This window comes from Onychomys torridus, chromosome 9, assembly GCF_903995425.1.
Source record: "Onychomys torridus chromosome 9, mOncTor1.1, whole genome shotgun sequence".
Taxonomy (NCBI): Eukaryota; Metazoa; Chordata; class Mammalia; order Rodentia; family Cricetidae; genus Onychomys; species Onychomys torridus.
In genome coordinates this window covers 34070619-34095072 of record NC_050451.1, presented here as the reverse complement: position 1 = coordinate 34095072, position 24454 = coordinate 34070619, and the positions used below count along the sequence as shown (strand labels likewise).

The 24454-nt window shown below is 40.4% G+C and overlaps 1 protein-coding gene across 1 annotated transcript in view; it reads left to right on the top strand.

Annotated features, from left to right (window-relative positions):
- Positions 1-15: 15 nt before the first annotated feature.
- The window catches only part of Adk (adenosine kinase), a 418246-nt gene continuing 393807 nt past the window's right edge, over positions 16-24454 (top strand). Inside the window, exon 1 of the mRNA XM_036199883.1 lies at positions 16-133. Within this exon, the coding sequence (XP_036055776.1) occupies positions 72-133 (62 nt within the window). The 5' untranslated portion in view covers positions 16-71. The remainder of the gene's footprint in view (positions 134-24454) is intronic.

Sequence of the window (24454 nt, the reverse complement as noted above, 5' to 3'; positions counted from 1 at the left end):
CCGAGGGGGCGGAGCCATCGGGCTGAGGGGCGGGACGCGCGGCAGAGCCAAACTAGGGTGAGAGTGTGAAGATGGCAGCTGCCGAGGAGCCGAAGCCCAAAAAGCAGAAGGTGGAAGCGCCACAAGCGCTGAGGTGAGAGCTGCCCGACGTGGGGAGGAGGGAGACGGCACTTGTGGCGAGCCAAGGCCCACGTGGGCTGGCGCACCTGGTTGGTGTTTGCGTTCGTGGGGCCAACAAGCAGGACCTGCCGCCCGGGGAGGTGCCCGCGTGGCTGGCGGCTCATTGCCCTCTTGGTTTGGACCGTGCTCAGGTGCATTCCCGGCCCTGGCAGCCATTGGCCAATGAGAGCAGCTGGCCCGGGGGCCGAGCCTTCCGCTGGCGCCACGTGCGAGTCCTCGCGGGCTGCGCTGGCGCGACCCCAAAGGACCCTCCCGGAGCCGCATCCTTCCCGGGGTGTAGCGGTGACGAGCCCAGAGCTTCCTGGACCCCGGTGAAAGATAACATTCTTGGGGATTTTTCGGAAGGTGTTGCGGTCGAGCGTTTTGACCTTTTTTTGGTCACCTCTCTGAAATCATCTTTGGAGACCGCCCCCTACCCGGGAGCGGAATCTACCTCAGAGGCTTTGGCTGGGGTAGCTTTTGGCTAAATGGTTAGGAAAGTTTTTGTTTGTTTTTTCTTTTTTTCTTTGCATATTTAGCAACCGCGGAGAGAGCGCTCTCCCAACACCTGACACAAGTAATTGATGTTGCAGCTTTCACTTATAAAAAGCCGTTTGTTAAAAAGCATTTCTTCCTAATAAGTCTAGAGTGCGATCTTTGATGCCTTTGAAGTGCTCATCGGAAGGCAGCGATTTTTCTATCTAAAAATAGACGCATCAAACTGATTTAAAACTGGGGCTATCACCGATTGTACAAGACAAATCCCATGTATTTCAGCATATCTTCTCCATGTTCAAAAGAGTAATTTGTTCACAACTGAATAGAAAAGGTTGGATAGGAGCTCCGTATCATGTTCCTGGTGAAATGGGTGATGACCAAATCCTTTCCAGTGGCTATGGCTACTCTTCTTAGAGGGTTATTGTGCACGTCTAATACCACGAATGTATAAAAAACAAACAAACAAACAAACAAACCAAACCTTGAGGATGTTTTATTTTAAATTTTAGATTATCTGTGCCAGTGGGATGGCTCAGCAGATAGAGGCATTGGCTGCCAAGTCCGATGACCTGAGCTCAGACTCCAGGACCCACGTGGTGGACTGAGTGAACCTTTTCTTCTGTTGTCCTCTGACCGTCACACGTGTCCCCCCCACCCCCCCAAGTAAATAGTAGCTGTCTCCTTAGATTTTGTTTTAGTAAAAGTAGTACTTTATATTTAATGATGATCCATTTTAACAATATTTACAATCTGTAGTAATATAAAGAAGGCTCTATGAAAGAAAGGCAGAGATTATTCATATTTTACAGGTGAGGATATTGAAGTTCAAATAACATTTAAGAAAGGGAAATACGAACCCAGGGTATCAGGATACAAGTTTGTTATTTGATTCTATTGTGTTTATACAACATCCAAGGCATGCCTCTGTTTGCTTATGTATCTTTAAAAATGATCCATGGTAATGTTTGGTACTTAAATCTATATATGCCAGGCACTGTTTCTGCATTCTACTGTTTTAACTCAATACCATAACAACCCGATAAGATAATTTCTGTTACTATCTCAATTTAATCAAAAAGGAAACAGGCACATACCTATTGTTTGTGTCTATTTAAAACTTGTAAATAATTTAGATGAATAAAATTCACCTTACTTAATGCTAACTCAGTGCCATGTGCAGAGATGAAGTTAAAAGATTGGATATTTTGACTATGAGGATAAATCTCTGTAATTTTATGCAGGGATCTTTGCTATTGACTTCCTACTTTTATTATACTGTATTAGTTTACCTTTCAGGATTGCTGTATGGTAATGCATTTGGAGTGAATTACTGTATGATTTGCTTGGCAGTTAAGAGATTTCTACCAATTTTGTTTAACTGTTAAGGAAAATGACTTATAAATTATTAGCACAATTTAATGTATAGAATCAGTCAGTGGGGAACAAGTAAATTATTTATAGATGTCAGGGAATTTGGGAATCTGAGAAGTTGTTAGCTTTAGAGAAATAATTCTTATGTGTGTATGTTTGTTTGAATGTGTGTCATTTGTATGCCAGAAGAGGGCTTTGGATGCCCTGGAGCTGAAGATAAAGATAATTGTGAGCCACCTGATGTGAGTGCTGGGAACCAAGCTTGGCTCCTCTGGAAGAGCATATGCTCTTGCTCTTTTTTTTTTAAATTTATTTATTTTTATTTTATGTGCATTGGTGTTTTTGCCTGCATGTCTGTGTGAGGGTGTCAGATCCTCTGGAACTGGAGTTACAGACAGTTGTGAGCTGCCATGTGGGTGCTGGGAATTGAACCTGGGTCCTCTGGAAGGGCAGTCAGTGATCTTAGCCGCTGAGCCATCTCTCCAGCCCTGAGCATATGCTGTTAACCATCAAGCCACCCTTCCAGCCTAGGAAGTGGTTTTTAACTAGGGGGAATTTTATCTTAGAAAAAACATTTGGCAAAACTTGGTGATAATTTTGGTGGTGTGGGGAGGATAGTAAAGTTTAAAGATGCTGCCCGACGGTTGGTGAGATGCCTGACGGTTGCTGAGATGCCTGGCGGCTGGTGAGATGCCTTCTAGGGTAAAAGTGCTTACTGCCAAGCCTGATAACCCTGAGACTCCAGATCCAGGACCCGTGTGGTGTGCACTCATGCATATGCAAACACAATAAACAAACAATAAATGTCATTTTCAACAAGCAAAGAGCTAGCATGGTGTCCCATGACGTTAATCCCAACAGTCTGGAAGCAGAATCAACCAGGGCTATATAGTGAGACCCTTTGTAAACAGCAACATCTGAATCTTATAGCAGAGATTTCCTTGTTTTGTCCCCTCATGATGATCCCCCATGTATTAAATGATATTCTAGGCATCTTAACAGTACAGAAGATGCCTCCCTATGATAGAGATGGTCAGGCCAAAACTATCGGTATTGTTGAGAGTGAGGATTGCATTAGGGAGACCATCTGACAAGAGTATCTTCCTGTCTTAGTCTTTATTGTTTCTTGGACCGATTGCTTTTTAGGGCATAGCAGTTAATAAGGTTTGAAAGAAAGAACAGACTGTAACACGTTTCCAGGTAGAAACAGTAATTGAGTAGCAGACATTTATACAAGGACTACTTAATTTCCTTTTCTCTCCTTTGGAAACATTACTCAAGTTCATTGCCTCAGCGGTCACCTCTAAGAAGACACAACACCTTCCAAGTAGTGTTGAACACATGCCAAGTCTGTTCTTTCCGGCTGTCTTTCAAGTATGTGCTATTTTAGGCATGGTGCTAAAAACTGGGTATTGAGAGAAAGAAGGAGGTAAGATCCAGATGCCACTCTCCTCCTGGAAACTAAGTAGAATTTGGGAAAGTAAAACCTGAGCATTAGTAAGACAATGAGAAATTAACTAGGTATGAAATAAGGTATCTGCCTTTATAGGAAAATTATTCTGGAGGCAGGTCTGCTGTTGGGATTGAAAATGAGATGATGTGACTTGACTGGAATAGACGGTAATAAGCGTCTAGGCTTCGTGTTGGGCATCTTCCTATGTGATATTTCTGTCTGTGTGTTCTCATGTAGCCCAGGCTGGCCTTGAACATGATTTGGAACCAAGGATGACCTTGAACTTGTGTCTTCCTGGCTCCATCTTACCAGTGCTGGGATACCCAGTTTTCAGAAGCTAGTTTTAACTGTTGAATATCCCCAAGTGCTTTGCTGATCTCTGAAGTCACATACATGCAAGCAAATCCATCTCTTGTCCTAGATCTGGACTTTCTCCCATGGCTCCTGCATCATTTAGGAGCAGTGCAAACCTCCCTTTCTCTAAGTGTAGACTTCATCTTGGCTTAGTTTTTTCCTTAGCTTTTTAGCTAGTTCCTGTGCCTCCAGTTTCAAGCTCTGACATATCAATTTTAGATACAACTCCACTTAATCATCAAAGCAAATATTTGTTACTGTGGACTTGGTATTAGGAAAGATTGAATCCTAAGAGCCAGTTATCATGACTCCTTCTGACATTAATGATTGAAGAGTGTTCAGAGGACTGGGGAAGGATGGGTCAGTGGGGAAGGCACTTACCTTGCAAGCAGGAGGGTCTGAGTTTGATCCCCAGAACACATGTGAAAATGCCAAGTGTGGTAGTGTACTTCTACCCAGCGCTGGGAGGGCAGAGACACAGTATCCTTAGGCCAATTGGCAAGCTCTAGGCTAATGAGAGACATTCTGTCCAAGGAGGTGGACTGAATTCCCAAGGATGACACCTGAGATTGTCTTCTGGCCTCCACATATATGCAAACATGTGTACCAGCTCACATACATGCACACTTGAAAAAAGATTGTTTAAGCGTCATATCTTTCAGTATTAAAAAGAAACAGCAGTTTTCTATTCAGCAAACACTGAGCTTTCCCCAAATACTGCTTCCTAAGCATTTCACTCATAAACCCCTAATTTTCTTTTCCCCAGTCCCCACATCACCGGACACCCTGTGTTTTAAAATTGCATTATGAACCTATAAACGAGTCTGTAAGTATGACAGGTGATCAGAGAAGAGTTTGAGTACTGTTTTACAAACACATTTCCCCACTTCCGAAAACACTCTGGAAGATGAGAACAATGAGCATGTGATTCCCTTAGCGGTCTGCTAAGATTAACTGAGGAAAATATATCCAGACCAAAAAAGCCGCTGGTGTATTATACAGTGCTGGTCGTAATGACTGTTCAGCCTGTTGTTGTACAGAGTAGGACTGATAGGTACCTTCCCTGCTTCTAAACCCTATCAAATCCCGTACTTTTATTAATGTAGCCTAAAATCAAGTTTGGCAGTTCTAGCGATGATACGCTTTTAACTTCTATTTACAGTTTAATCCTTTAAGGCGTTAGACTATGAAGGAATAGAAAGCAAATTCTTCTAGAAACTGTATGAGATCCTTTTCTGGGCTTTATGTACTCGGATGCAATAAATGTTGGGTTGTGGGAGGATGGGGGGAGAATGAGAGACAGACTGTACGACTAGCCTGAGTTTCAGGGACAGGCCTGGAGGTGCTTGAGCTCAAGGAAAATGGGAAGGGCTCTAGGAAGAGACTGCTCCTGATTTTAAATACAAGGCCAGGCTCAATAGCACTAAACATGAGCTGATGAGCTCCCCACCATCCTGGAACAAGGCTCCATTTTCCTCCTTGGATTAAAATCTCATCTGTGTGAAAAATGCTCACAGTTGGGGTGGGAGGCAAAGGAAATGAAGCTCTAAAGAGCTTTCTAGTCAGGTTGGAAGCTTTCTAGTCAGTGAATAAGGTCTTGGTTTCTGGAATCAAGACATCTGGTATGATTCCTTGTTCCTAATAGCTGATTATCTTGGGAAGACCGTTGACTTGCTTTGCTCTTTTCTCACTTGTCGAATGGATTTTGGAAGAGTATTCACCTAATGAGAGTGTTAGCTATTAAGAAAATAGACATAAAATATAGTAAATGTTGAATAAATCTAAAACAATAAAAGTTGGATAGCTGCTTGGTGGTATATACATGTCATAACAGCACAAGAGAGTCTGAGGCAGGAGGATTGTAAGTTCTGGACCAGCCTTGGCAATGTAGTGAGTTTAGTCAGAGGAGCCTATGCTGTGGAACCATTACAAATCAAACAAACCCCCTAAAAATTAAAAAAAAGGTAAACATCTCCAAGGGATGAAATATCCAGTTATAATGTGGGTTCAGGAATTGGTGGAAATAACTTGGCGGGGGATCTGGAGCCAGATTCCCTGAGTGAAACAAGGACCTGGGCTGTAGTTGCCTGAGAAGGCTGAACTCATCTGCTCTCCACTGTTGCTTTAAAAAGCTGTGGACCTGAAGTCCAGACAGAAAGAAGCCCACTGCCAGATGGCTCAGCCTCAGGAGCTGTAAATTCCCTACTGTCACCTAGTACAAGAGCACTGTACTAGCTTGTACTGGGCTTGGAGGTCATGGGCTCCCCAACTATAGTGACCTGCCTCCAAACTGCTGGGAGAAGGAGAAAGTCTGAGATTGTAGAAAGAAGGAAGACCCTCAGAAGATTGATACAGTCACCAGGAGATAAAATCACTTAAAATCAAATGGAAATAGTAGAAGGATTTCAAAATGACTACTCTAAAGATCTGTAGAGACAGAAGTGTTCATCAAAAAAACAAGATGTTGCTGGGCGGTGGTGGCTCACACCTTTAATCCCAGAGGCAAAGCCTGGTTTACAGAGCGAGATTCAGGACAGGCACCAAAACTACAAAACAAAACAAAAAACAAGATGTTATGAATAAGAAATATGTAAACCTGAAGTTGATGGATTTAGAGATGGGGTTTTTAGAACTAAACCCACACATGAAAAATAGACTCGGATCAGATGGATTTGAAGGAAAAATTAGTAAATTAGAGCAAAGCGCTTGGAGTGGTGGTGTAGCTCAGTATCAAAGAGCTATGCATGGGGTTGGGGATTCAGTGTTATTTTCCGGCTTGAGAAAGAGAAGTATGAGAGAGACTTGCGTAGAAGTAGGATTATCAAGGTTTTAAGGTTCCTGGGTATGACAGTGCACCTTTTAATCCCAGCATGGGTGGGACCAAGGCAGGTGGAGCTCAATGAGTTTGGGGCCAGCCTGGTCTACATAGTGAGCTCCAGGCCAGCCAAGGCTACTTAGTGAGACCCTGTCTCAAAAAAACAAAGAATAACCAAACAGAAGAATTTTGGTCATCCTCAGCTATACAGATTATTCTGGGCTAAAGAAGATACTGCTTCAAACAAGATTTAAAAAAAAAAAAAAAAGATTAAAAAAATAAAGAGAAATTCCTGGGAGGTGGTGGCACATGCCTTTAATCCCAGCACTTGGGAGGCAGAGACAGATGGATCTCTGAGTTCAAGGGCAGCCTGGTCTACAGAATGAGATCCAGGACAGCCAGGGCTACACATAGAGAAACCTTGTCTTGAAAAACAAAACAATAAAAACCAAAAAAAAAAAAAAAAAAAGGAAAGAAAAAGAAATTAAAAGATAGGACTATAAATTGAAAGGTACTAATTTGTATGTATTGGAAGTTTAAAAAAAAGTGATATGAATGGCGGGAAACCATATTGGAAGAGATGAGTGTATTAGACTTTTATGAAAAGCCAAATTCCTTTGGTTGAAAGTATGTTCAAATTGGTGAAGACAAAAACAAACAAAACAACCCAAACCTCAAAACAAAAAAATTTCCTAAGACTGTAGACATGTTTAATTCTAATTATTTTAACCTGTATAATAAAGTGAAAAATTGGTTATAAATTTTGGTTAAAAATGGAAATAATTTTGATCACCTGGGTTATGGTGTGGCACTGTAGTCCTAGGTACTTGAAATGCTTAGACATAAGGATCACTTGAACACAGGAATTGGGGGCTAGCCTGGGCAACATAAGGAACATCATCTCTTTAAAATTAATGATGATAATAGTTACATTTATGTAGAAGGATTGTGGGGTTGTTGGATTGTGGTGGGCTTTGTGTGTGTGTGTGTGTGTGTGTGTGTGTGTGTGTGTGTGTGTGTGTGTATTTTAATTAAAATTTTTTTCTAACTTTTTTACATTGAACATGAGTCATTAGTCAGGGTTCAATAAAGGAACAGAAATGAAAGGATGAAAAAAAATATAAAAGGGATTTATTAGAGTGGCTTAGAGGCTGTGGGCCAAGAAGTCCAACAATGGATCTTCAGGCCAAGAGTCTGGTAGTTGTTCAGTCCACAAGGCCAGAGGATGTCTCAGTAGTCCCAGTCTGGTGTAGGAGTCCTAGACAGCTGCCAGTCTTCAGTGCCTGGCAGAATCCTGAAAAAGTCCATTTTAACACTCCGAAGCCTCTGGAACAAGACAATTTGCCAGCAAGAGTGAAAGCAAACAGGCAAAAAGCATGCCCTTTTGTATAGAGTGCCACCAAAAGATGTGGCCTGCTGCCTGCTGGTAGGTCTTCCCACCTCAAATGATCCAGTGAAGAAAATCCTTTCACAGGCTGCCCACCTGCTTGGGTTTTAGTTGACTCCAGATATAGTCAGGTTGACAGCCATAATTAGCCATCAAACATATTTCTTAGGACTCTTGAGTTTAAGTTGGAGAATTTGATGTTCACTGGCCAGGTGCTGAATGGCCAAATCACCATTACATCTCTTGGGACACCAAATATATCTGAAACATAGAAAAATAATTATTATAACTTTATTGTAGGCTGTAATTTTTTTATCCATATTTCTGAAATCCCAAAGCTCTAGAAACTGTCAAAAAAAATTTAGAGTTGAATGTCTTAGTTGAGGTTCCTGCTACTGTAATGAAACATCATGGGAAGGAAAGGGTTTATCAGATTTACACTTTCTCAGCACTCTTCATCATTGAGGGACGCCAGGACAAGAACTCAAACAGGGCAGGATCCTGGAGGCAGGAGCTGATTCAGAGGCCATGGAGAAGTGCTGCTTACTGGCTTCCTCCCCATGGCTTGCTCAGCCTGCTTTCTTCTAGAACCCAAAACCATTAGCTCAGGGATGGTACCACCCACAATGGGCTGGGCCCTGCCCAACAATCACTGCTTAAGAAAATGCCCTATAGGCATGCCTACTGCTTGATTTTATGGAGGCATTATCTTAATTGAGGCATCCCTCTCTGTTGACTCAGGGTTGTGTCACGTTGACATTAAAATGGCCAGCACATTGGAAATGAATCAATTTGACAGTGAAACAAACTAACGTGAAGCTCTGTGTAGCTGTGGGAGGCAAATGTGTGTATTTTGTTTTGCACCTGTCAAAAGTGTCTGCTAAATGGCAAATTGCATGAGTTTCTTCTGGGGCATTTTATGAAATATGTTCGCATACCCACTGTGTCAGCCTTCTTGCAATCTGTAACATTCTGAAGTCTAAACATATCTAGCTTCTAAGATTTAAGAAAGGGAGGGTGGGCCGTTATTGAGCAATAAAATAGTCAACTTTGGAGTATTGAATTGGTAAAGGATCAATAACTTTTGTAAGTCAGTTGCTGTTCTTTTGTTTCCTATAGCCAAGGTTAGCCTTGAACTTACTATGTAGCCAAGGATGACCTCTTTAAAATTTGATTTGTGGGATGGCAAGATGGCTTCCTCCACCTGAGTACATGGAAGTGTACACTCCATGAAAGGAACAGATAGTCAAGCCAGGCCTGACAAAACCTCCAAAGTAGTGTGGGAGGAAAGAAAAGAAATACCAATAATTAGCAAAACAGAACATCCCTAAACAAATTCATAGGAAATAGCAAAACCCTTTCTATAATAACTTTAGATGTAAATGACCTTACCTTACCACTAAAAAGATGTAGACTAATGGACTAGATGAAAAAGCAAGAACCAAATATATTGCCTTCAAGAAATGTACTCCAGCAAAGATATCAAAAAAGTCACTGTCAAAGGATGGAAAAAAAATTGCCAAGCAAATGGAAGCCCTGTATAAGCAGACATAGCTGTGCTTATATTAGATACAGTGAGCTTCAAGCCAAAACTAATTAGACAGAGAGGGGGCATTGCATATTAATAAAGGCAGCATTGCATCAAGAGGACATAACTCTTGTAAATATTTGGCCAGCCTTGGGTACATTCTTACTCCCACACCCATCTGGGTGAGTGCTAGTGCATGTAGGGAGTCAGTGAGTGGAGGTGGTGTTCATATATGTGGGGAAGCAGGAGGTAGTCTTGAGTGAGACAGCAAGAGTCACTGCTACCAGTACCTTGTAGAGGGTAGAGTGACGTGGTCTCATCCTCCTAGCAACAGAAAAAGTTATATAGTATGGCATATAGAGAAACTATTAAGACAGCCCTGCAAATCAGTTAATCCAAAGGATCTTCATTCTTCAAGGTCTAGTCATCTTCGTAAAACTTTACCACCCAGTTTGCACATGGAGCCTCTGGTGTTTGAACTTTGTACTGTGCTTTATTGCCTGCGCAGTATTTGTATTTTATTTCACCATTGCTGCCTGAAGTCAGCAAACTGGATGAGCAGCCTTAAGCCCTCCTAACTGCTCCCTTCTACGCAATTTAACAACATGTGCTTTATGTGGAATTAATGCTTAATTTTCTTAACTTCTTTCTCTCTGTCCACCCACTCCCACGTATTTGTGATTTTTTTTTCTTGTGTGTGTGTGTGTGTGTGTGTGTGTGTGTGTGTGTGTTCAGAAGACAATTTTTAGGAATTGGTTCTTGTATTATGTTGGTTCCAGAGACTAAACTCAGGGTGAGCCAGGGCTAAATAGAACCTATAAACAAACAAAAATAGCATTTAAGGGTTTATTTACTTATTTATTTTTTTATTCAGCAGTATAGAATGGATTTTGTATTAGTTTCAAATTCTTACCTATTTGACAATAAATAGAACCTTAAAATACTTAATGGTTCCATCACATTTTACCTAAAGTTTTTGTTACACTGAATGAACTGGTGTACAAAATCAGTCTGATACTAGAAGGTGATACAGCTAAGAAATTCATTTCTTGGATTGAATTTCTGGTTTGTTTAGAGACTGAAAAGCTTTCGATTGTGGCGGTCCTTTCTTGCATTTGTCCACAGGGAAAATTCCCTCCAGACATACCTACTTCTGTGAGACAGTAACTTTATTAACGCCCCATGTTTTCTTTTTTAATACACTAGAATTGTGTACTTGGGAGAGGAGTGGATTTTCTGAAAGAGTGATTTTCATAGACTATCTTAGTTGCCTGTCTAAATGGTGGCTCTTTCCCCCAGGCTAGCAGGATAGTGTGTGTGTGTGTGTGTGTGTGTGTGTGTGTGTGTGTGTGTGTGTGTAGTGAAGAGAGTACCAAAGCAGCAAAGGGCACTGACAGGTCCTAAATCCTCAGGGTGCCGTGTAATGCAGTATACTCTGCAACCAGAGGGTAGTGCCACAGTGGCCTTTTAAAGAAGTTTATAACTATATTTTAATTAAAAGAAGTTTCTAATAACTCACACAGAAGGGGTCACTTGCAAACAGAATATTATTTTAAGAGGATTAATACAGATTTCTAAAGTTTTCTCAAATTTCTTTAAGCTGGATGATATATATAGCAAAACAAACATTTCATTCCCTGAGCCCCAGAGCTGGTCTAAACAACATCTAATTGAAATACAAGAAAATTATCTCTTTGACAAATAAACAGTCCTCATGTGCTGTCTTTGAAGTTAACCACATTAGAGATTTGAACATCTTGGCTTACGGCCATGAAGAAGTCTTAAGTCCTTTCTAAAACAGTTTTCAAAATCGTTTTCCCTCAGCGCTGCTGAGATCCTATCAGTTTTAGTTCTTAGTAGGTTGAGGTTTAAGCTGCTCTCTCCTGAAGGTGAGTGATGCAGACGCCTGTGGCTAAGTCTTTGTTCTCACACAGTGAACTGGTTAGTGTAATTTAGCACAAGATAGCCTATGAAGGCACATTGAAGCATGCATTAACGCTGGGCTTGGTGGCGGTCACCTTTAATCCCAGCACATGGGAGGCAGAAGCAGGCGGTGGATCTCATCGAGTTTGAGGCCAGCCTGGTCTACTGAGCAAGTTCCAGGACAGCCAGGACTGTTACACTGAGAAACCGTGTCCCAAAAACCACACACACACAGAACCAAAACAAGCCATACATTAACAAATTCCATTTGGACTTATCTGTTTGATTTAACCTTTGTCTAAATGTATTATGTAATTGGACTGTTTGGATTTGAGCTGTAATAATAAAGCACAATTTTATTATTAAATCCAGTAAGTACTAAATATTTAGAATAAAATAGTATTTTACTGACTTTTTTTTTTTTTTTTGAGCTGAGGATCGAACCCAGGGCCTTGTGCTTGCCAGTCAAGCACTCTACCACTGAGCTAAATCCCCAACCCTAAAATAGTATTTTAAATAACAGAAAGGAAAAGGGAAAAGGTGTGTGCCGCTGCCTCCTGGCTGTTTTGTCTTTTTTTAAATGGATGGATAGAGGTGCAGGTTTTCTATATAAGATGGCCTTTGGATGAGTTCATCCCTATTTTTAAATATCCTAAGGATATTCTTTTTCTTTTCTTTCTTTCTTTTTTTCTTTTTAGTTTTTCGAGACAAGGTTTCTCTGTGTAAGCATCGGAGGTCAGTGACAGAGTCCTAGATTCCCAGGGTGCTGTATAATGCAGTATACTGTGTGACCAGAGGATAGTGCCACAGTGGCCTGGAATTCACTCTGTAGACGAAGCTGGCCTAGAACTCGCAAAGATCTGCCTGCCTCTGAGGATTTTATGCTGGAATCAAAGGCATGTGCCACCATGCCCAGATTTCTTTCTCTTTTTAATTAATTTTGTTTGTGTTTATTTATTTTTCTGTTTATTTTGTGTGTGTATAAGGGTGCTTGAATGCTATAGCACAGGTGTGGAGGTCAGAGGGTAACTTGTGGAAACAGTTCTGTCCTATTGTAGGGTCCTGGGATTGAAAGCTGGTCGTCATCTCATTAGGCTCCATCTGTTTTTTCCCATGTAACCCGGGGTAGTCTTGAACTCTCAATGTGGCCCGGGTTGGCTTTGGATTTGCAGGGATAATCCTTCCTCAGCCTCCCAAGTGCTGGATTTCAGGGATATACCACCACACCTAGCTTAAGGATGCTTTGTAGAGAAATGGATATTTGTGCTTACAGAGATTTGCTTCAGAAAACAGGGATCTGGGCTTCAGCATTCCTTTCTCTGCCAGTGCGGCGGTCCCCCTTTGTACTAAGTGAACAGAGTCTATTCTTCCATGGGTGGGAACGCACAATCCACACCTGAGCCCTCTGACCTTAGTTCTTTGTGAAGGGTGCCCACATTCTGAAGACTTGATGATATCCTGTAAATATCAAGTCAGATGTAGGGGGCTTTAACGGTTTTCTTGTTGGCCATAATCTTGTCTTTTTAAAAAATTTTTTCTCCTTGAGATGAGAGTCTTACTGTGTAGTCCTGGTTTGCCCAATCTGGCCTTGAATTCGTAGAGATCCCTCTAACACTACCTCCGAGCTGCTGGGAAAAAGTTATGTGCCTTCTTTGGGCATGATCTTGCTTCTCTAAATTAGCTAACTTCTTAGCCTTACTACCCAAGGACTGCTTGGAAAGGCTGGTGGGAATGGGAGTGGGAGAAGGGTAGGGTGATGGCTGAGTGCAAATTCCTAGGGTGGGTGGGAAGTGTTCCCTCCTAAAGCTGATATTTCCTGTAAATCTTGGCTTTGGTTGTGAAAGTCATCACAGACCTCAGGATGAGCCAGATGAAGCTTGGAAATGGTGATTCAGAATTGCATATAGTTTTTTGGAGACTCATCAGACATGCTTTAGACTCCAGATTGTGGTGCTTGGTGAGGTCCTTACAAAGATGGAGTTTAATATTTGTTTCACACTGTTGTGAGAAAGGTAAATTCAAAGAGGTAAATTGGTTTCTCTAGGGAAACACAGCTAGCTTATTCCCTTAACAGATATTAAATATCAGAAGTGAGAATTGATCCTACATCTTTTAATTTCCCATGTAATATTCTCTGAAACAAATGAAGGATTGGTTTTCTTTGGATTTTGTTTAAGATGAAAACCACATATTTAAAGAAAATGGTAATTACTTTCTGCTTACATTTTCTTATTGATCCTTCTGACATCATTATCTAAGCTGTCCTTAGCTGAGGAAATAAATCAAGGTCAAGAGTTCCTCCACAGTGGGGGCTCATCTCACACTCAGGGCCTCTGAATCATCCTTCTTTGCTGTCTATATTACACTACAAAGCTACTAATTGAGAAGTCCTTAAAGTGAATTGTGTATACAGTAGGTACACACACTAATTAAAGAAATCCTATGACTGTGTTTAGTAATCAGGTTTTAACTTTTGACTTTCCAGTTTTCTTTTACACATGAAATTTAAATTATTTTACTTAATCTTTTTTTTTTTTTTTTACATATATTTAAATATGTGTGCCCCTCTGTGCCACATTTCATGTTTGTTGATGTCAGAGGACAACTTGATGGAGTTGGTTCTCTTATGTTCCAAGTCCTGGGGGTCGAACTCCAGTTACCATGCTTGGTAAATGTCTTTATCTGCTGAGCCATCTCATCAGCTCCATACATGTAGTGTTTTCAACTAAGAGCAAATGTTCTCTTGTGGGATCCACTTAATGGTCTGTCTTATCAATGGCTTAACTCACTGAGCTTGTATTTTGAGCAGCTTGTATTTTCCAGTTATTAACTTGGGAAAACCAGTTTTGCCTTGTACTTTCTAGTTAAAATGTCCCAGGTAAGAGACTAATTTTTGGTGAGTTTGTTTGCTTTAGAGATTTTGCACTTTTCCTTGACGCTAACAGTTTGAATGTTATCTTCTTAGTGTTTTAATTATTAAGATAACGTAGGATGGAAGCTGGAGAGGCGGTCTGCTTGCTGCTCTTTCAGAGGACCCTAGTTTGGTGGCCAGCACCTGTATCAGGTGCCTCTTCTAGTCTCCATGGGCACCTGTCAACGAATGCACACACACACACACACACACACACACACACACACACACTAAAAAAAAAACAAAACCTTTAAAATATAGGATAAAATTTCAGACACTTGGGTTCAGAGAGTTTAAATATTGTGCCTATAATTACATTAAGTTTTGGGACTAGTATTTAAACTGCAACGTGTCTTATACCATTTGTATCAATTTTCTACAATTTTGAGACCTAAAACAGCAATCAGCAGTGATGTATAGGATTAAAATATTAAGCAGACTTTTGCTTTAGCCAATATTCCTGTCTTACACAGGGAACCATTACTAGTAATCTTCTAAGAAGCTGCTAATCTGTTAATACTGCTAATAATTTAATCCTATCAAAACAGCAGAGATGAAAATGTTTTGCTGTAGAAATAACCCACAAGTAGCCTTGGGCCATGGGCAATTGTAAAAACAAACACACAAAGAAACGAAAACTCGTGGTAGCTTATGTGCTGGTGAGTCCCCAGCACTCAGTAAGCTGAGGCAGGAGGATTGCATTTTGGAAATCAACATGGGCTACACAGCAAGACCTGTCTTAAAAACAAACAGGGCTAGTGAAATGGCTCAGCAGGTCAAGGTGCTTGTCATGATGACCTGAGATCCGCCTGGCTCTGCCTCCCAAGTACTGGGATTAAAGGAGTGCGCCACCACCACCTGGCTAAAATTTCACTTTTATCATGCTTGATAAGCATAGGAAAAAGGAAATAAAAGGAAGGAAATAGATTTTGGAATAAGGACAGGTATAGCCATAAGTTTTCTCAGGTCCTGCCAGGCCCGAGGTCCCTCAGCTGCTTATAAAATAATCATTTAGAGGCTTAACATTAATTATCAACTGTATGGCCTATGGCAGGCCTCTTTCTAGCTAGCTCCTATAGTTTAACTCAACCCATAACTATTAATCTATATATTGCCACACGTTCCATGGCTTTACCTGCATCCTAGTACATGTTGCTCCTAGGATGGCAGTCTGGCGTCTACCTGACTCCGCCTTTCTCTTTTCTTTTCTTTCTTTTTTTCTTTTTGACCTGAGGATCGAACCCAGGGCCTTGTGCTTGCTAGGCAAGCGTTCTACCACTGAGCTAAATCCCCAGCCTCTCCTTTCTCTTTACTGTTTTTCTCCAGCTGCCTTGTCATAAGCCACAGCAGCTTATTTATTAACCAATAGGAACAACATAAATTCACAGCATACAGAAAGACATCCCCCAGCACCAGTATTTTATAAAAGAGAAGCAGAAACATATTGGTGGGCAACCCTTGTAATTCTTGGTACTAAGGAGGCTGAGGCAGAAGATCTTGGGTTTGAGGCTGGCCAGACTGATGTACCTTAATGAGGAGTCCTTCCTTTGGAGGAGGGGCAGAGGGAAAGAAGAGGGTAGAGATTATTAGTACACCATTACTTTGTGAAACTGTTTCTGTTATGTGTGTATGTAAGATCTGTAGCTACAATGTGAAATGTATTCATAGTGAATATGCTTTCCAAGTCCAAAGTTAGGGTTTTTGTTAAGCTTTAAGAGTCTGGTTCAGAAGTTCAGAACGGGACTGAAGTATGTATCCACGTTTTTTAAAAATCTAAGATTTTAATTCTCTTATTCTTTGAAAGATGATTACTTTTGATAGGCGTGGTAGCACATGCCATTAGTCCCTCTCAGAGGCAGAGGCAGGTGGATCTCTGAGTTCCAGGCTAGCCTGGTCTACAAAATTACTTTCAGGACAGCTAGGGCTACACACAGAAACCCTGTTTCAAACCTGCCCTCCCCCTTCCCCCAAAAAGAAAGATTATTAATTTTTTTTTTTTTTTTTTTTTTGCTTTTTGAGACAGGGTTTCTCTGTGTAGCTTTGGAGCCTGTCCTAGAACTCACTTTGTAGACCAGTCTGGCCTCGAACTCACAGAGATCTGCCTGGCGCTGCCTCCCAAGTGCTGGGATTAAAGGCGTGCGCCACAACTGCCTGACCTTTATTTTTTTTTTTTTTTTGAGACAGAGTCTAAGTATGTGTTTCAGGCTTGCAACCTTCCTGCCTAAGTCTGCCAAGTGCTAGGATCACAGGCATGAGCTACCACTCGAGGGTAACTTTTAATTAATTAGTCAACCTTGTGTTTTTGAGACAGTGTGTCTCCATAGCCCAGGTTGGCTTTGATCTCATAGTCCTGCCTCTGCTGCCCCATGTGCTGGGATTATACACAGGTGTAACAATGTCTGGTGGAGGAATACTTTTTATTTATTTTAAAGATTTATTTTATTTTAAATTTATGTGTTTGTGTGGGTTTGTGCACATGTGAGTGCAGATACCCTCAGAGTCCAGAAGAGGGTATCAGATTCCTTGGAGGTGTAGTTTCAGGCCTTTGAGAATTGCCTAACATTAATGTGTTTTTAAACACTGAGCCATTTCTCCCAAGGAAGATTTTTTAAATTAAAAATTATGTAGTGGTTGTTATTGTTTTTATTAATGTGTATGGGTGTTTTGCATACATGCATGTCTGTGCTTGCCTGGTCATCTTGGAAGCAGAAGATATTGTTGGGTCCTGTGGGACTGGAGTTAGAAATAGTTGTGAGCCTCCATGTCAGTGCTGGAACTTGAACATGGGTCCTCAGGAAGACTAGCCAGTGCTCTTAACTACTAAACTATCCCTCCAGCCCCTAAAGGAAAACTTAGATTTTGGTTCCATCATTTCAAAACCAACCAGGTAAATGTGATTATTTTTCAGAACATTTTCGTTAAAAATGCATTCTATATTAGAGACCATACTTGACTTTACTCTCCTGTGGAAAATGGTAAGGATTAGGAGTTAGACAAAGGACATACCTCTATTGGTTAAATTATTAAGGCCACTCCACGTAGTTAAAAGGGAGGTTTATTTTGTGGGGTAACTTACAAATGAAGGGGTAGGTTACAGGGTCTGGCAAGGGTATAGCGCAGTCCGGCGGTGTTCTCTGGAGAACTCTGCTCGGTCTACCCCCAGCGTCCAGAGTCCGGGAACAAAGAGACAGAGCTCTTCCCGATCCTTCGTCTTCCGCTTCCTCCTCTGCCCTGCCTTGTGGGCGTGACCATTACCGAAGCCTCAGTGGGGGTTGGAACTTCCAGGCCAATGCTGGGATGGCTACCCACTACATCTCCCCCTTTTGTCTAAATAAGAAAGCTCTAACCTAATACAAGACTATATACAAAGAGATGCTTATCAAATATTGTCTAGGAGTAATGAGGGATAATGACCTAGATAAGTTGGAATTACAATAAGTACAAACAATATCAAGCAAAAAACACATAGTAAAATCCAGGGAAGTCTAGGGCATGGGTAGGTGGCGTGTTACAAAGATCATTCCAAAAGGTGTCTTATCCTAAAGAACCTGAGTCTAATACTTAATATATCCTATCTAAGATATTATATATGTATATATACTAAGTTGTAACTATAACTGCTAATCTCCAACCTCATCAAAGACCTGAGAAGGAATATAATGATACCTGAGAAATGGGAGAAGGATGCAAGCAACTTTCGGGAGTCTTGCAAGAGTAGACAGAGACAGCTAGCAGCCTGGACAGTCACCTAATGTTTCTCAGCATCGTTGGTGCATTCAAATTGGCTACAGGCCTAGAGTATCTGACAGACCATTTTCAGAAGCAGGAATTCTGAAAGACCATCTTACCCTGTCTTGGCAAAGTATAGTGGTCGCTTTCCTTGTGTCCCGCTTGTCCAGAAAGGACAGCATTTGTACTGTCAGCAGTTGAGGCAAGGGCAGTTCTTTGCCCAGTAGGCCATTTTGTGCCAAGAAGACAAACTTCCAAATGGAAATGTCTTAGAAGCCCAACATTCTCTCGGGAACAAATTGGTGCTGCCAGGAGCAATTGTGTCTCACGTCAACAGAATTCTAAGTTATTTAAATGCCATGTTCTCTAGGTCCATGAAGTGTTTGAAGATTACCTGTCCATCTGACCTATGTATTTATTAATCTGGATGACCTAACTAACATAATTATAGAGATGACAAGCATAGGTGACAATAACTATGTAAGTCTTGTCTACCTAAACAACCTAAGGACTAAGCTTCCTATAAATAAGGCAAACAGTCTGTAAGCAAATGCACAGTAAAAGGACAATGACTTTAAATTGTGACAATACACAAAATAACTTTAACAGAGGTAGGAATGTATAGTGCAATATGCAATATGATAATAATCCTAAATATATATCAGTATACAGAATATCTTAAACAGAAGTAGAACATACATACAGTATGACAGATATAAATTCACATTTGTATCAATATACAAATATTTCACATAAGAGTAAAAATATATGTACAATATAACAAACACCGTTCTGTATTTGTATCAATATACAAATTATCTTAAATAGGAATGTAAAAAGTTTATATTTGTATCAACATATAAGAATTCATAACAGTGCAAAGGCTGGTATATTACTAAATTTGTTTACTAATGTATATGACAGTCTACCATAATATCTTATACCTATCCATTCCATTTCTTCTTTTCCCTTTTTTTTTTTGAGACATATTTTCTTTCCTTAAGGAGAGTACTGAGTTTAACAGTTTCTTCCACCCCCAACCCTAGAACCATTATCCATAACCCTGAGAAATATGAAACCTTAGGGAGAAGGGGCGTCGTTTTCTTAGAATTGCTTCCTGCTTTTTAGGAAGCGATGGTATCTCTGTTGGGTATTGTGAGAAAGCTCAGATAGTTAAATCTCAGTTAGACTAACTGTAGATTCTGCAGCAACTCTCAGAGTAATGGGTAAGATTGTCTGAAATTTTGGCAAGAAGTGTAATATGATGATGATTACCATGGCATCATTCTGGATTGGGTAGAGTTGTTGTTGTTGGGGCCCCATCTTCCTTCTGGAGACTTCAGAGATTGCTATTGGAAAAAACTTATTTTTTTATCAGAATGGAAGGTTTGGATTTAAAGATGTCATGACATGTAAGAAAGGATTCCAAGAAATCAAGAGTAAGCATGGAGAGAATTAGAATCTTGAAGATAATGGTCCCTTATAATTGGTTTCCTTCTGTCTCACACCAGAGGGCTCTTCTGATATGGGACTGAAGAATCTCTCAACCTTTTCTTTTATCAATATGCTTGGGTTTAGAGAAGGAGTGAGCCAGTTCCATCTCCAAATCCAGCTTGGTTTATAATTAAATTGGAACCACAACTATTCTAGATTGATAGAGATATAGATGTTAGACAGTGATATCTTACCCTGTGTAGATTGGTACCAATAGATTCTTTCTTTCTGCTGTAAACATCTGGATATCCAAGGCCTTATGATTTCTGGAAGATGGGTATTTCCATTATCCTGGAAAGACAAAAACAGAACCCTACCCCAACCTTTGATTGTTAAAATTTTCTTACAACCTGAAGAGATGTCACATTGGTGGATGATCTTTTACTTCTCCTCATCAAGGGGTTTCTCCTGTTCGAATCGAATTTTTATTAATTTTGTTGGTATCCATAGCTTTTCTTCTCCTGTGGAAACAAAAGCAAAACCCCTTCCCCAACGTAGGACATATCCAGGTTTCCATTCTGAGGTCAACACATCTTTGAAATAAACCGGTTGGTTTAGCTCAGGAGTTTTGTCTGTCGTCCAATGTCTCTCCGCAGCTGTTGTTCCTTTCTCATCAGCATTGAGAAAATTCAAGGTTAATAAAGCACTATGCAATCTATTTCTAGGAGTCATTGTTACCTGTTGCTGTTTATTTAGCATATCCTTCAAAGTTCGATTGGATCTTTCTATGACTGTTTGGCCTGTGGGATTGTGTGGTATACCTGTAACATGCTTTATATTGTAATAAGCAAAGAACTGTCTCATTTTATTCGAGACATATGCTGGGGCATTGTCTGTCTTAATTTGTACAGGTATTCCCATGATGGCCATAACTTCTAATAGGTGTGTAATCACAGAATCAGCCTTTTCAGAACTCATAGGAGTTGCCCACTGAAATCCTGAATAGGTGTCAATGGTATGGTGTACATACTTTAATCTTCCAAATTCTGCAAAATGAAACACATCCATCTGCCAAATTTCATTTCTTTGTATACCCTTTGGATTGCTTCCTGCAGGTAATGGAGTTTGGTTATAGAAGGAACAAGTAGGACATTTTTTCACAATATCCTTAGCTTGTTGCCAAGTAATGGAGAAATCCTTCTTCAAACCTTTGCTATTTACATGGTGTTTCTTATGAAATTCTGAGGCTTCTAGCACATTACCTATTAGTAACTGATCAATCTCATCATTACCTTGTGCTAGAGGTCCTGGCAGACCTGTATGGGATCTGATATGTGTTATATATATAGGATGTTCCCTTTTTCTGATGATTTCCTGCAATTGTATGAATAATGAAGTTAATTCTGTATTATCAGGAATAAATTCAGCAGTTTCAATGTGTAAAACAACTCTCTCTGCATATTGAGAGTCAGTGACTATATTGAGGGGTTCTGTGAAGTCCATCAGTACCATAAGAACGGCATACAGTTCTGCCTTTTGTACAGAGCTGTATGGACTTTGTACTACTTTACTTAAGTCTCCTGATTTGTATCCTGCTTTCCCTGATTTATTTGCATCTGTATAGAATGTGAGGACTCCAGAAATTGGCTTGTGTCGTACAATGTGAGGAAGGACCCATTCAGTCTTCTTTATGAATTCTATTCTCTTGCTTTTGGGATAATGGTTGTTAATCTCTCCCAAAAAGTTACTGCAGGCTCTCTGCCAGTATTCATTATCTTTCCATAGTGACGAAATTTCCTCATTAGTTAAAGGTACTACAATTTCTGCTGGGTCCATTCCTGTCAACTGACGAAGTCTTAATTTACCTTTTTGAATCAAATCAGAGATCTTTTCTATATAAGTCTTTAATTTCTTATTTGGTTTACGTGGTAGGAATATCCATTCCAATATAATATCTTCCCTCTGCATCAAAATACCTGTGGGGGAATGTCTGGAGGGGAATATGACAAGAATACATTTAAGTTCTGGATCCACACGATCCACATGTGCTTCTCGAATTGTCTTTTCTACTAGAGCCAATTCCTTCTCAGCTTCGGCTGATAATTCTCTTGGGCTATTTAATTCTTTGTCCCCTTCTAGAGTATTAGCCAAATTTTGTAGTCCATCTTTGGGTATTCCCATGATACCCAATAAGTTGGAAATGCTTCCTAACAACTTTTGAAAATCATTCAGTCTTTAATCGATCTCTCCTCAGTTGTACCTTTTGGGGTCTAATTTTTTATAACTCTATCTTATATCCTAAGTAATTAATAGAATCTCCTCTTTGTATTTTTTCAGGAGCAATTTGCAGTCCCCAGCAAGGCAAAACTTTTTTTACTTCTTCAAACATGCTTTCTAATGTGTCTAACTTTGGATCTGCTAATAGGATATCATCCATATAGTGATAAATTATGGATTGTGGAAACTTTACACGAATTAACTCCAATGGTTTTTGCACAAAGTATTGGCATAAGGTAGGGCTGTTTAACATTCCCTGTGGGAGGACCTTCCATTGATATCTCTTGACTGGCTGAGAATTGTTATAATTAGGAACTGTGAAGGCAAATTTTTCTCTATCATTTTCTTGTAAGGGTATGGTAAAGAAACAGTCTTTTAAGTCAATAACTATTATAGGCCATTCTTTGGGTAGCAGAGAAGGCAAGGGCATCCCAGTCTGTAGGGAGCCCATTGGCTGAATTACTTTATTAATAGCTCTCAGATCTGTCAGCATTCTCCAATTACCAGACTTTTTTTTAATAACAAATACAGGAGAATTCCAAGGGCTGGTAGATTCTTCAATGTGTTGAGCATTTAACTGCTCTTGAACCAGCTGTTCTAAAGCTTGTAGCTTCTCTTTTGTCAAAGGCCACTGTCCAACCCAGACAGGTTTATTAGTTAGCCATTTTAAAGGTAAGGCAGTTGGTACTTCTGAGAGTTCAACAGCAGTTGTGCTCTGTTTGTGTACAGCCTGAATGGTTGGTGACTGTTTTTTATAGCATTTTATGAGATTATTCCTAGAAACATGCATTGGCCTGTATTCCTTTTCTGAGAGTGTAGGAATTTTAATCTGGGTATTCCACTGTTGTAACAGATCTCGGCCCCATAGATTTACTGCTACATTTGCTACATATGGCTTCAGCCTTCCTCTCTGTCCTTCTGGCCCTATGCATTCAACCCATCTCGAACTCTGTTTTATCTGAGATAGGGTGCCAATTCCTAAAAGTTGGACATCTACCTCTTGAAGAGGCCAATTTGGATGCCATGATTTTGGTGTAATTACAGTCACATCCGCACCTGTGTCTACCAGGCCCTCCAGAACCAAGCCATTAATTTGAATTCTAAGCTTTGGCCTTTGTTCATTTATGGAAGTCTGCCAAAATATTTGTTTTATTGTGTTCTTTGTAAACTGTGATTCATCTATCAGAGCTGTTTTATCATCCATTGCAGTATCAGTTTTTACATTAGACATTGGTTTATTCAGTTGTCCTGGAGAGGAATGTCTTCCACAGTGGCTGGGAATGTTCTTACCACATTTGATTTGGGGGCCTGCAAGAGGCCCCCTGAGGCGTTTCCCGCTACTAAAGGGTTGCCTCGTATATCTATTTTTGATCTGCACTCACTGGTCCAATGTCGGCCTTTGCCACATCTTCTACATAATCCAGGAGGTGGTTGGGGTCTTCTGTTTAGGCTATTCCTAGAAGCTACAACTTCACTCTGGAGAGTTAGTGTTCTATCCATTAAATACTCATATTTATTATCAATAAAAGCAATTTTGGGTACAAGCTTGTTTTGTAAATTCTGGTTAGCAGATTCCAGAGAGAGAATCTTTTTATGTAAGTCCTGGCCAGCAGATTCCAGAGAAAGAATCTTTTTCTGTAAGCCTTCATTGCTATCTTTTAAAACCTGTAATTTCTGGTTAGCAGATTCCAGAAAGAGAATCTTTTTTATGTAAGTCCTGGTCAGCAGATTCCATAGACAGAATCTTTGTCTGTAAGCCTTCATTGCTAACTTTTAAAGCTTGTAAATCCTGGTTAGCAGATTCCAGAAAGAGAAATTTTTTCTGTAAGCCTCCATTGTTATCTTTTAAAACCTGTAATTCCTGGTTAGCAGATTCCAGAAAGAGAATCTTTTTATGTAAGTCCTGGTCAGCAGATTCCATAGACAGAATCTTTTTCTGTAAGCTTTCATTGCTAACTTTTAAAGCCTGTATCAGTCCCAATAATGACTCATCTTTGTTCTTATTATTAAACCAGTGTTTGAACACTGTGTGAATTATTACAATGAATGTCAAAATGGTACAGGCCAGATATGTCTTAGGGAGGTCGTATATTTCCAGGAAAATGTCATTCAGCATACAGGCAAAAAGGTTATTAAATTCTTGTGAGGTAATGTTGTCAGCCATATTACAAGAATTACTCAAAATTTGTTAGTCAGTTTTAAGGTGTAAAATTATCAAGTACTTTTACTTGAAAGAAGCTTACCTTTCCGTGGTTTTTGGGGGTGCAATAGCACTTTTCAGCCAGCAGGAGGCGTTGGTATAGCTCCAAAGCAGGGCCTGCTGGCAACCTTGGCTGGCGGCAGCTGAAGGCAGGAGCCAAGATGGCGGGGAAACGGCACTCGGAGGAGTGGGAAGATCTCACTCACAGCGGTTTTCACTGGTCTGGGGGATAAGCTAGGGAACTGAGACTGGGCTAGCTGCTCCCTTTTTCGGGAATGGAACCGTGTAGGTGTCCCCTGGTTAAATGGAACTTTGCAGGCGGTTTTAGGTACCCGCCAGCCAGGGAGGAGGCTGAGGGAGGGAGCCGCCTAGGCCTTTGGAATTTGCCCCACGTGAGCGCCAGATATTGGTTAAA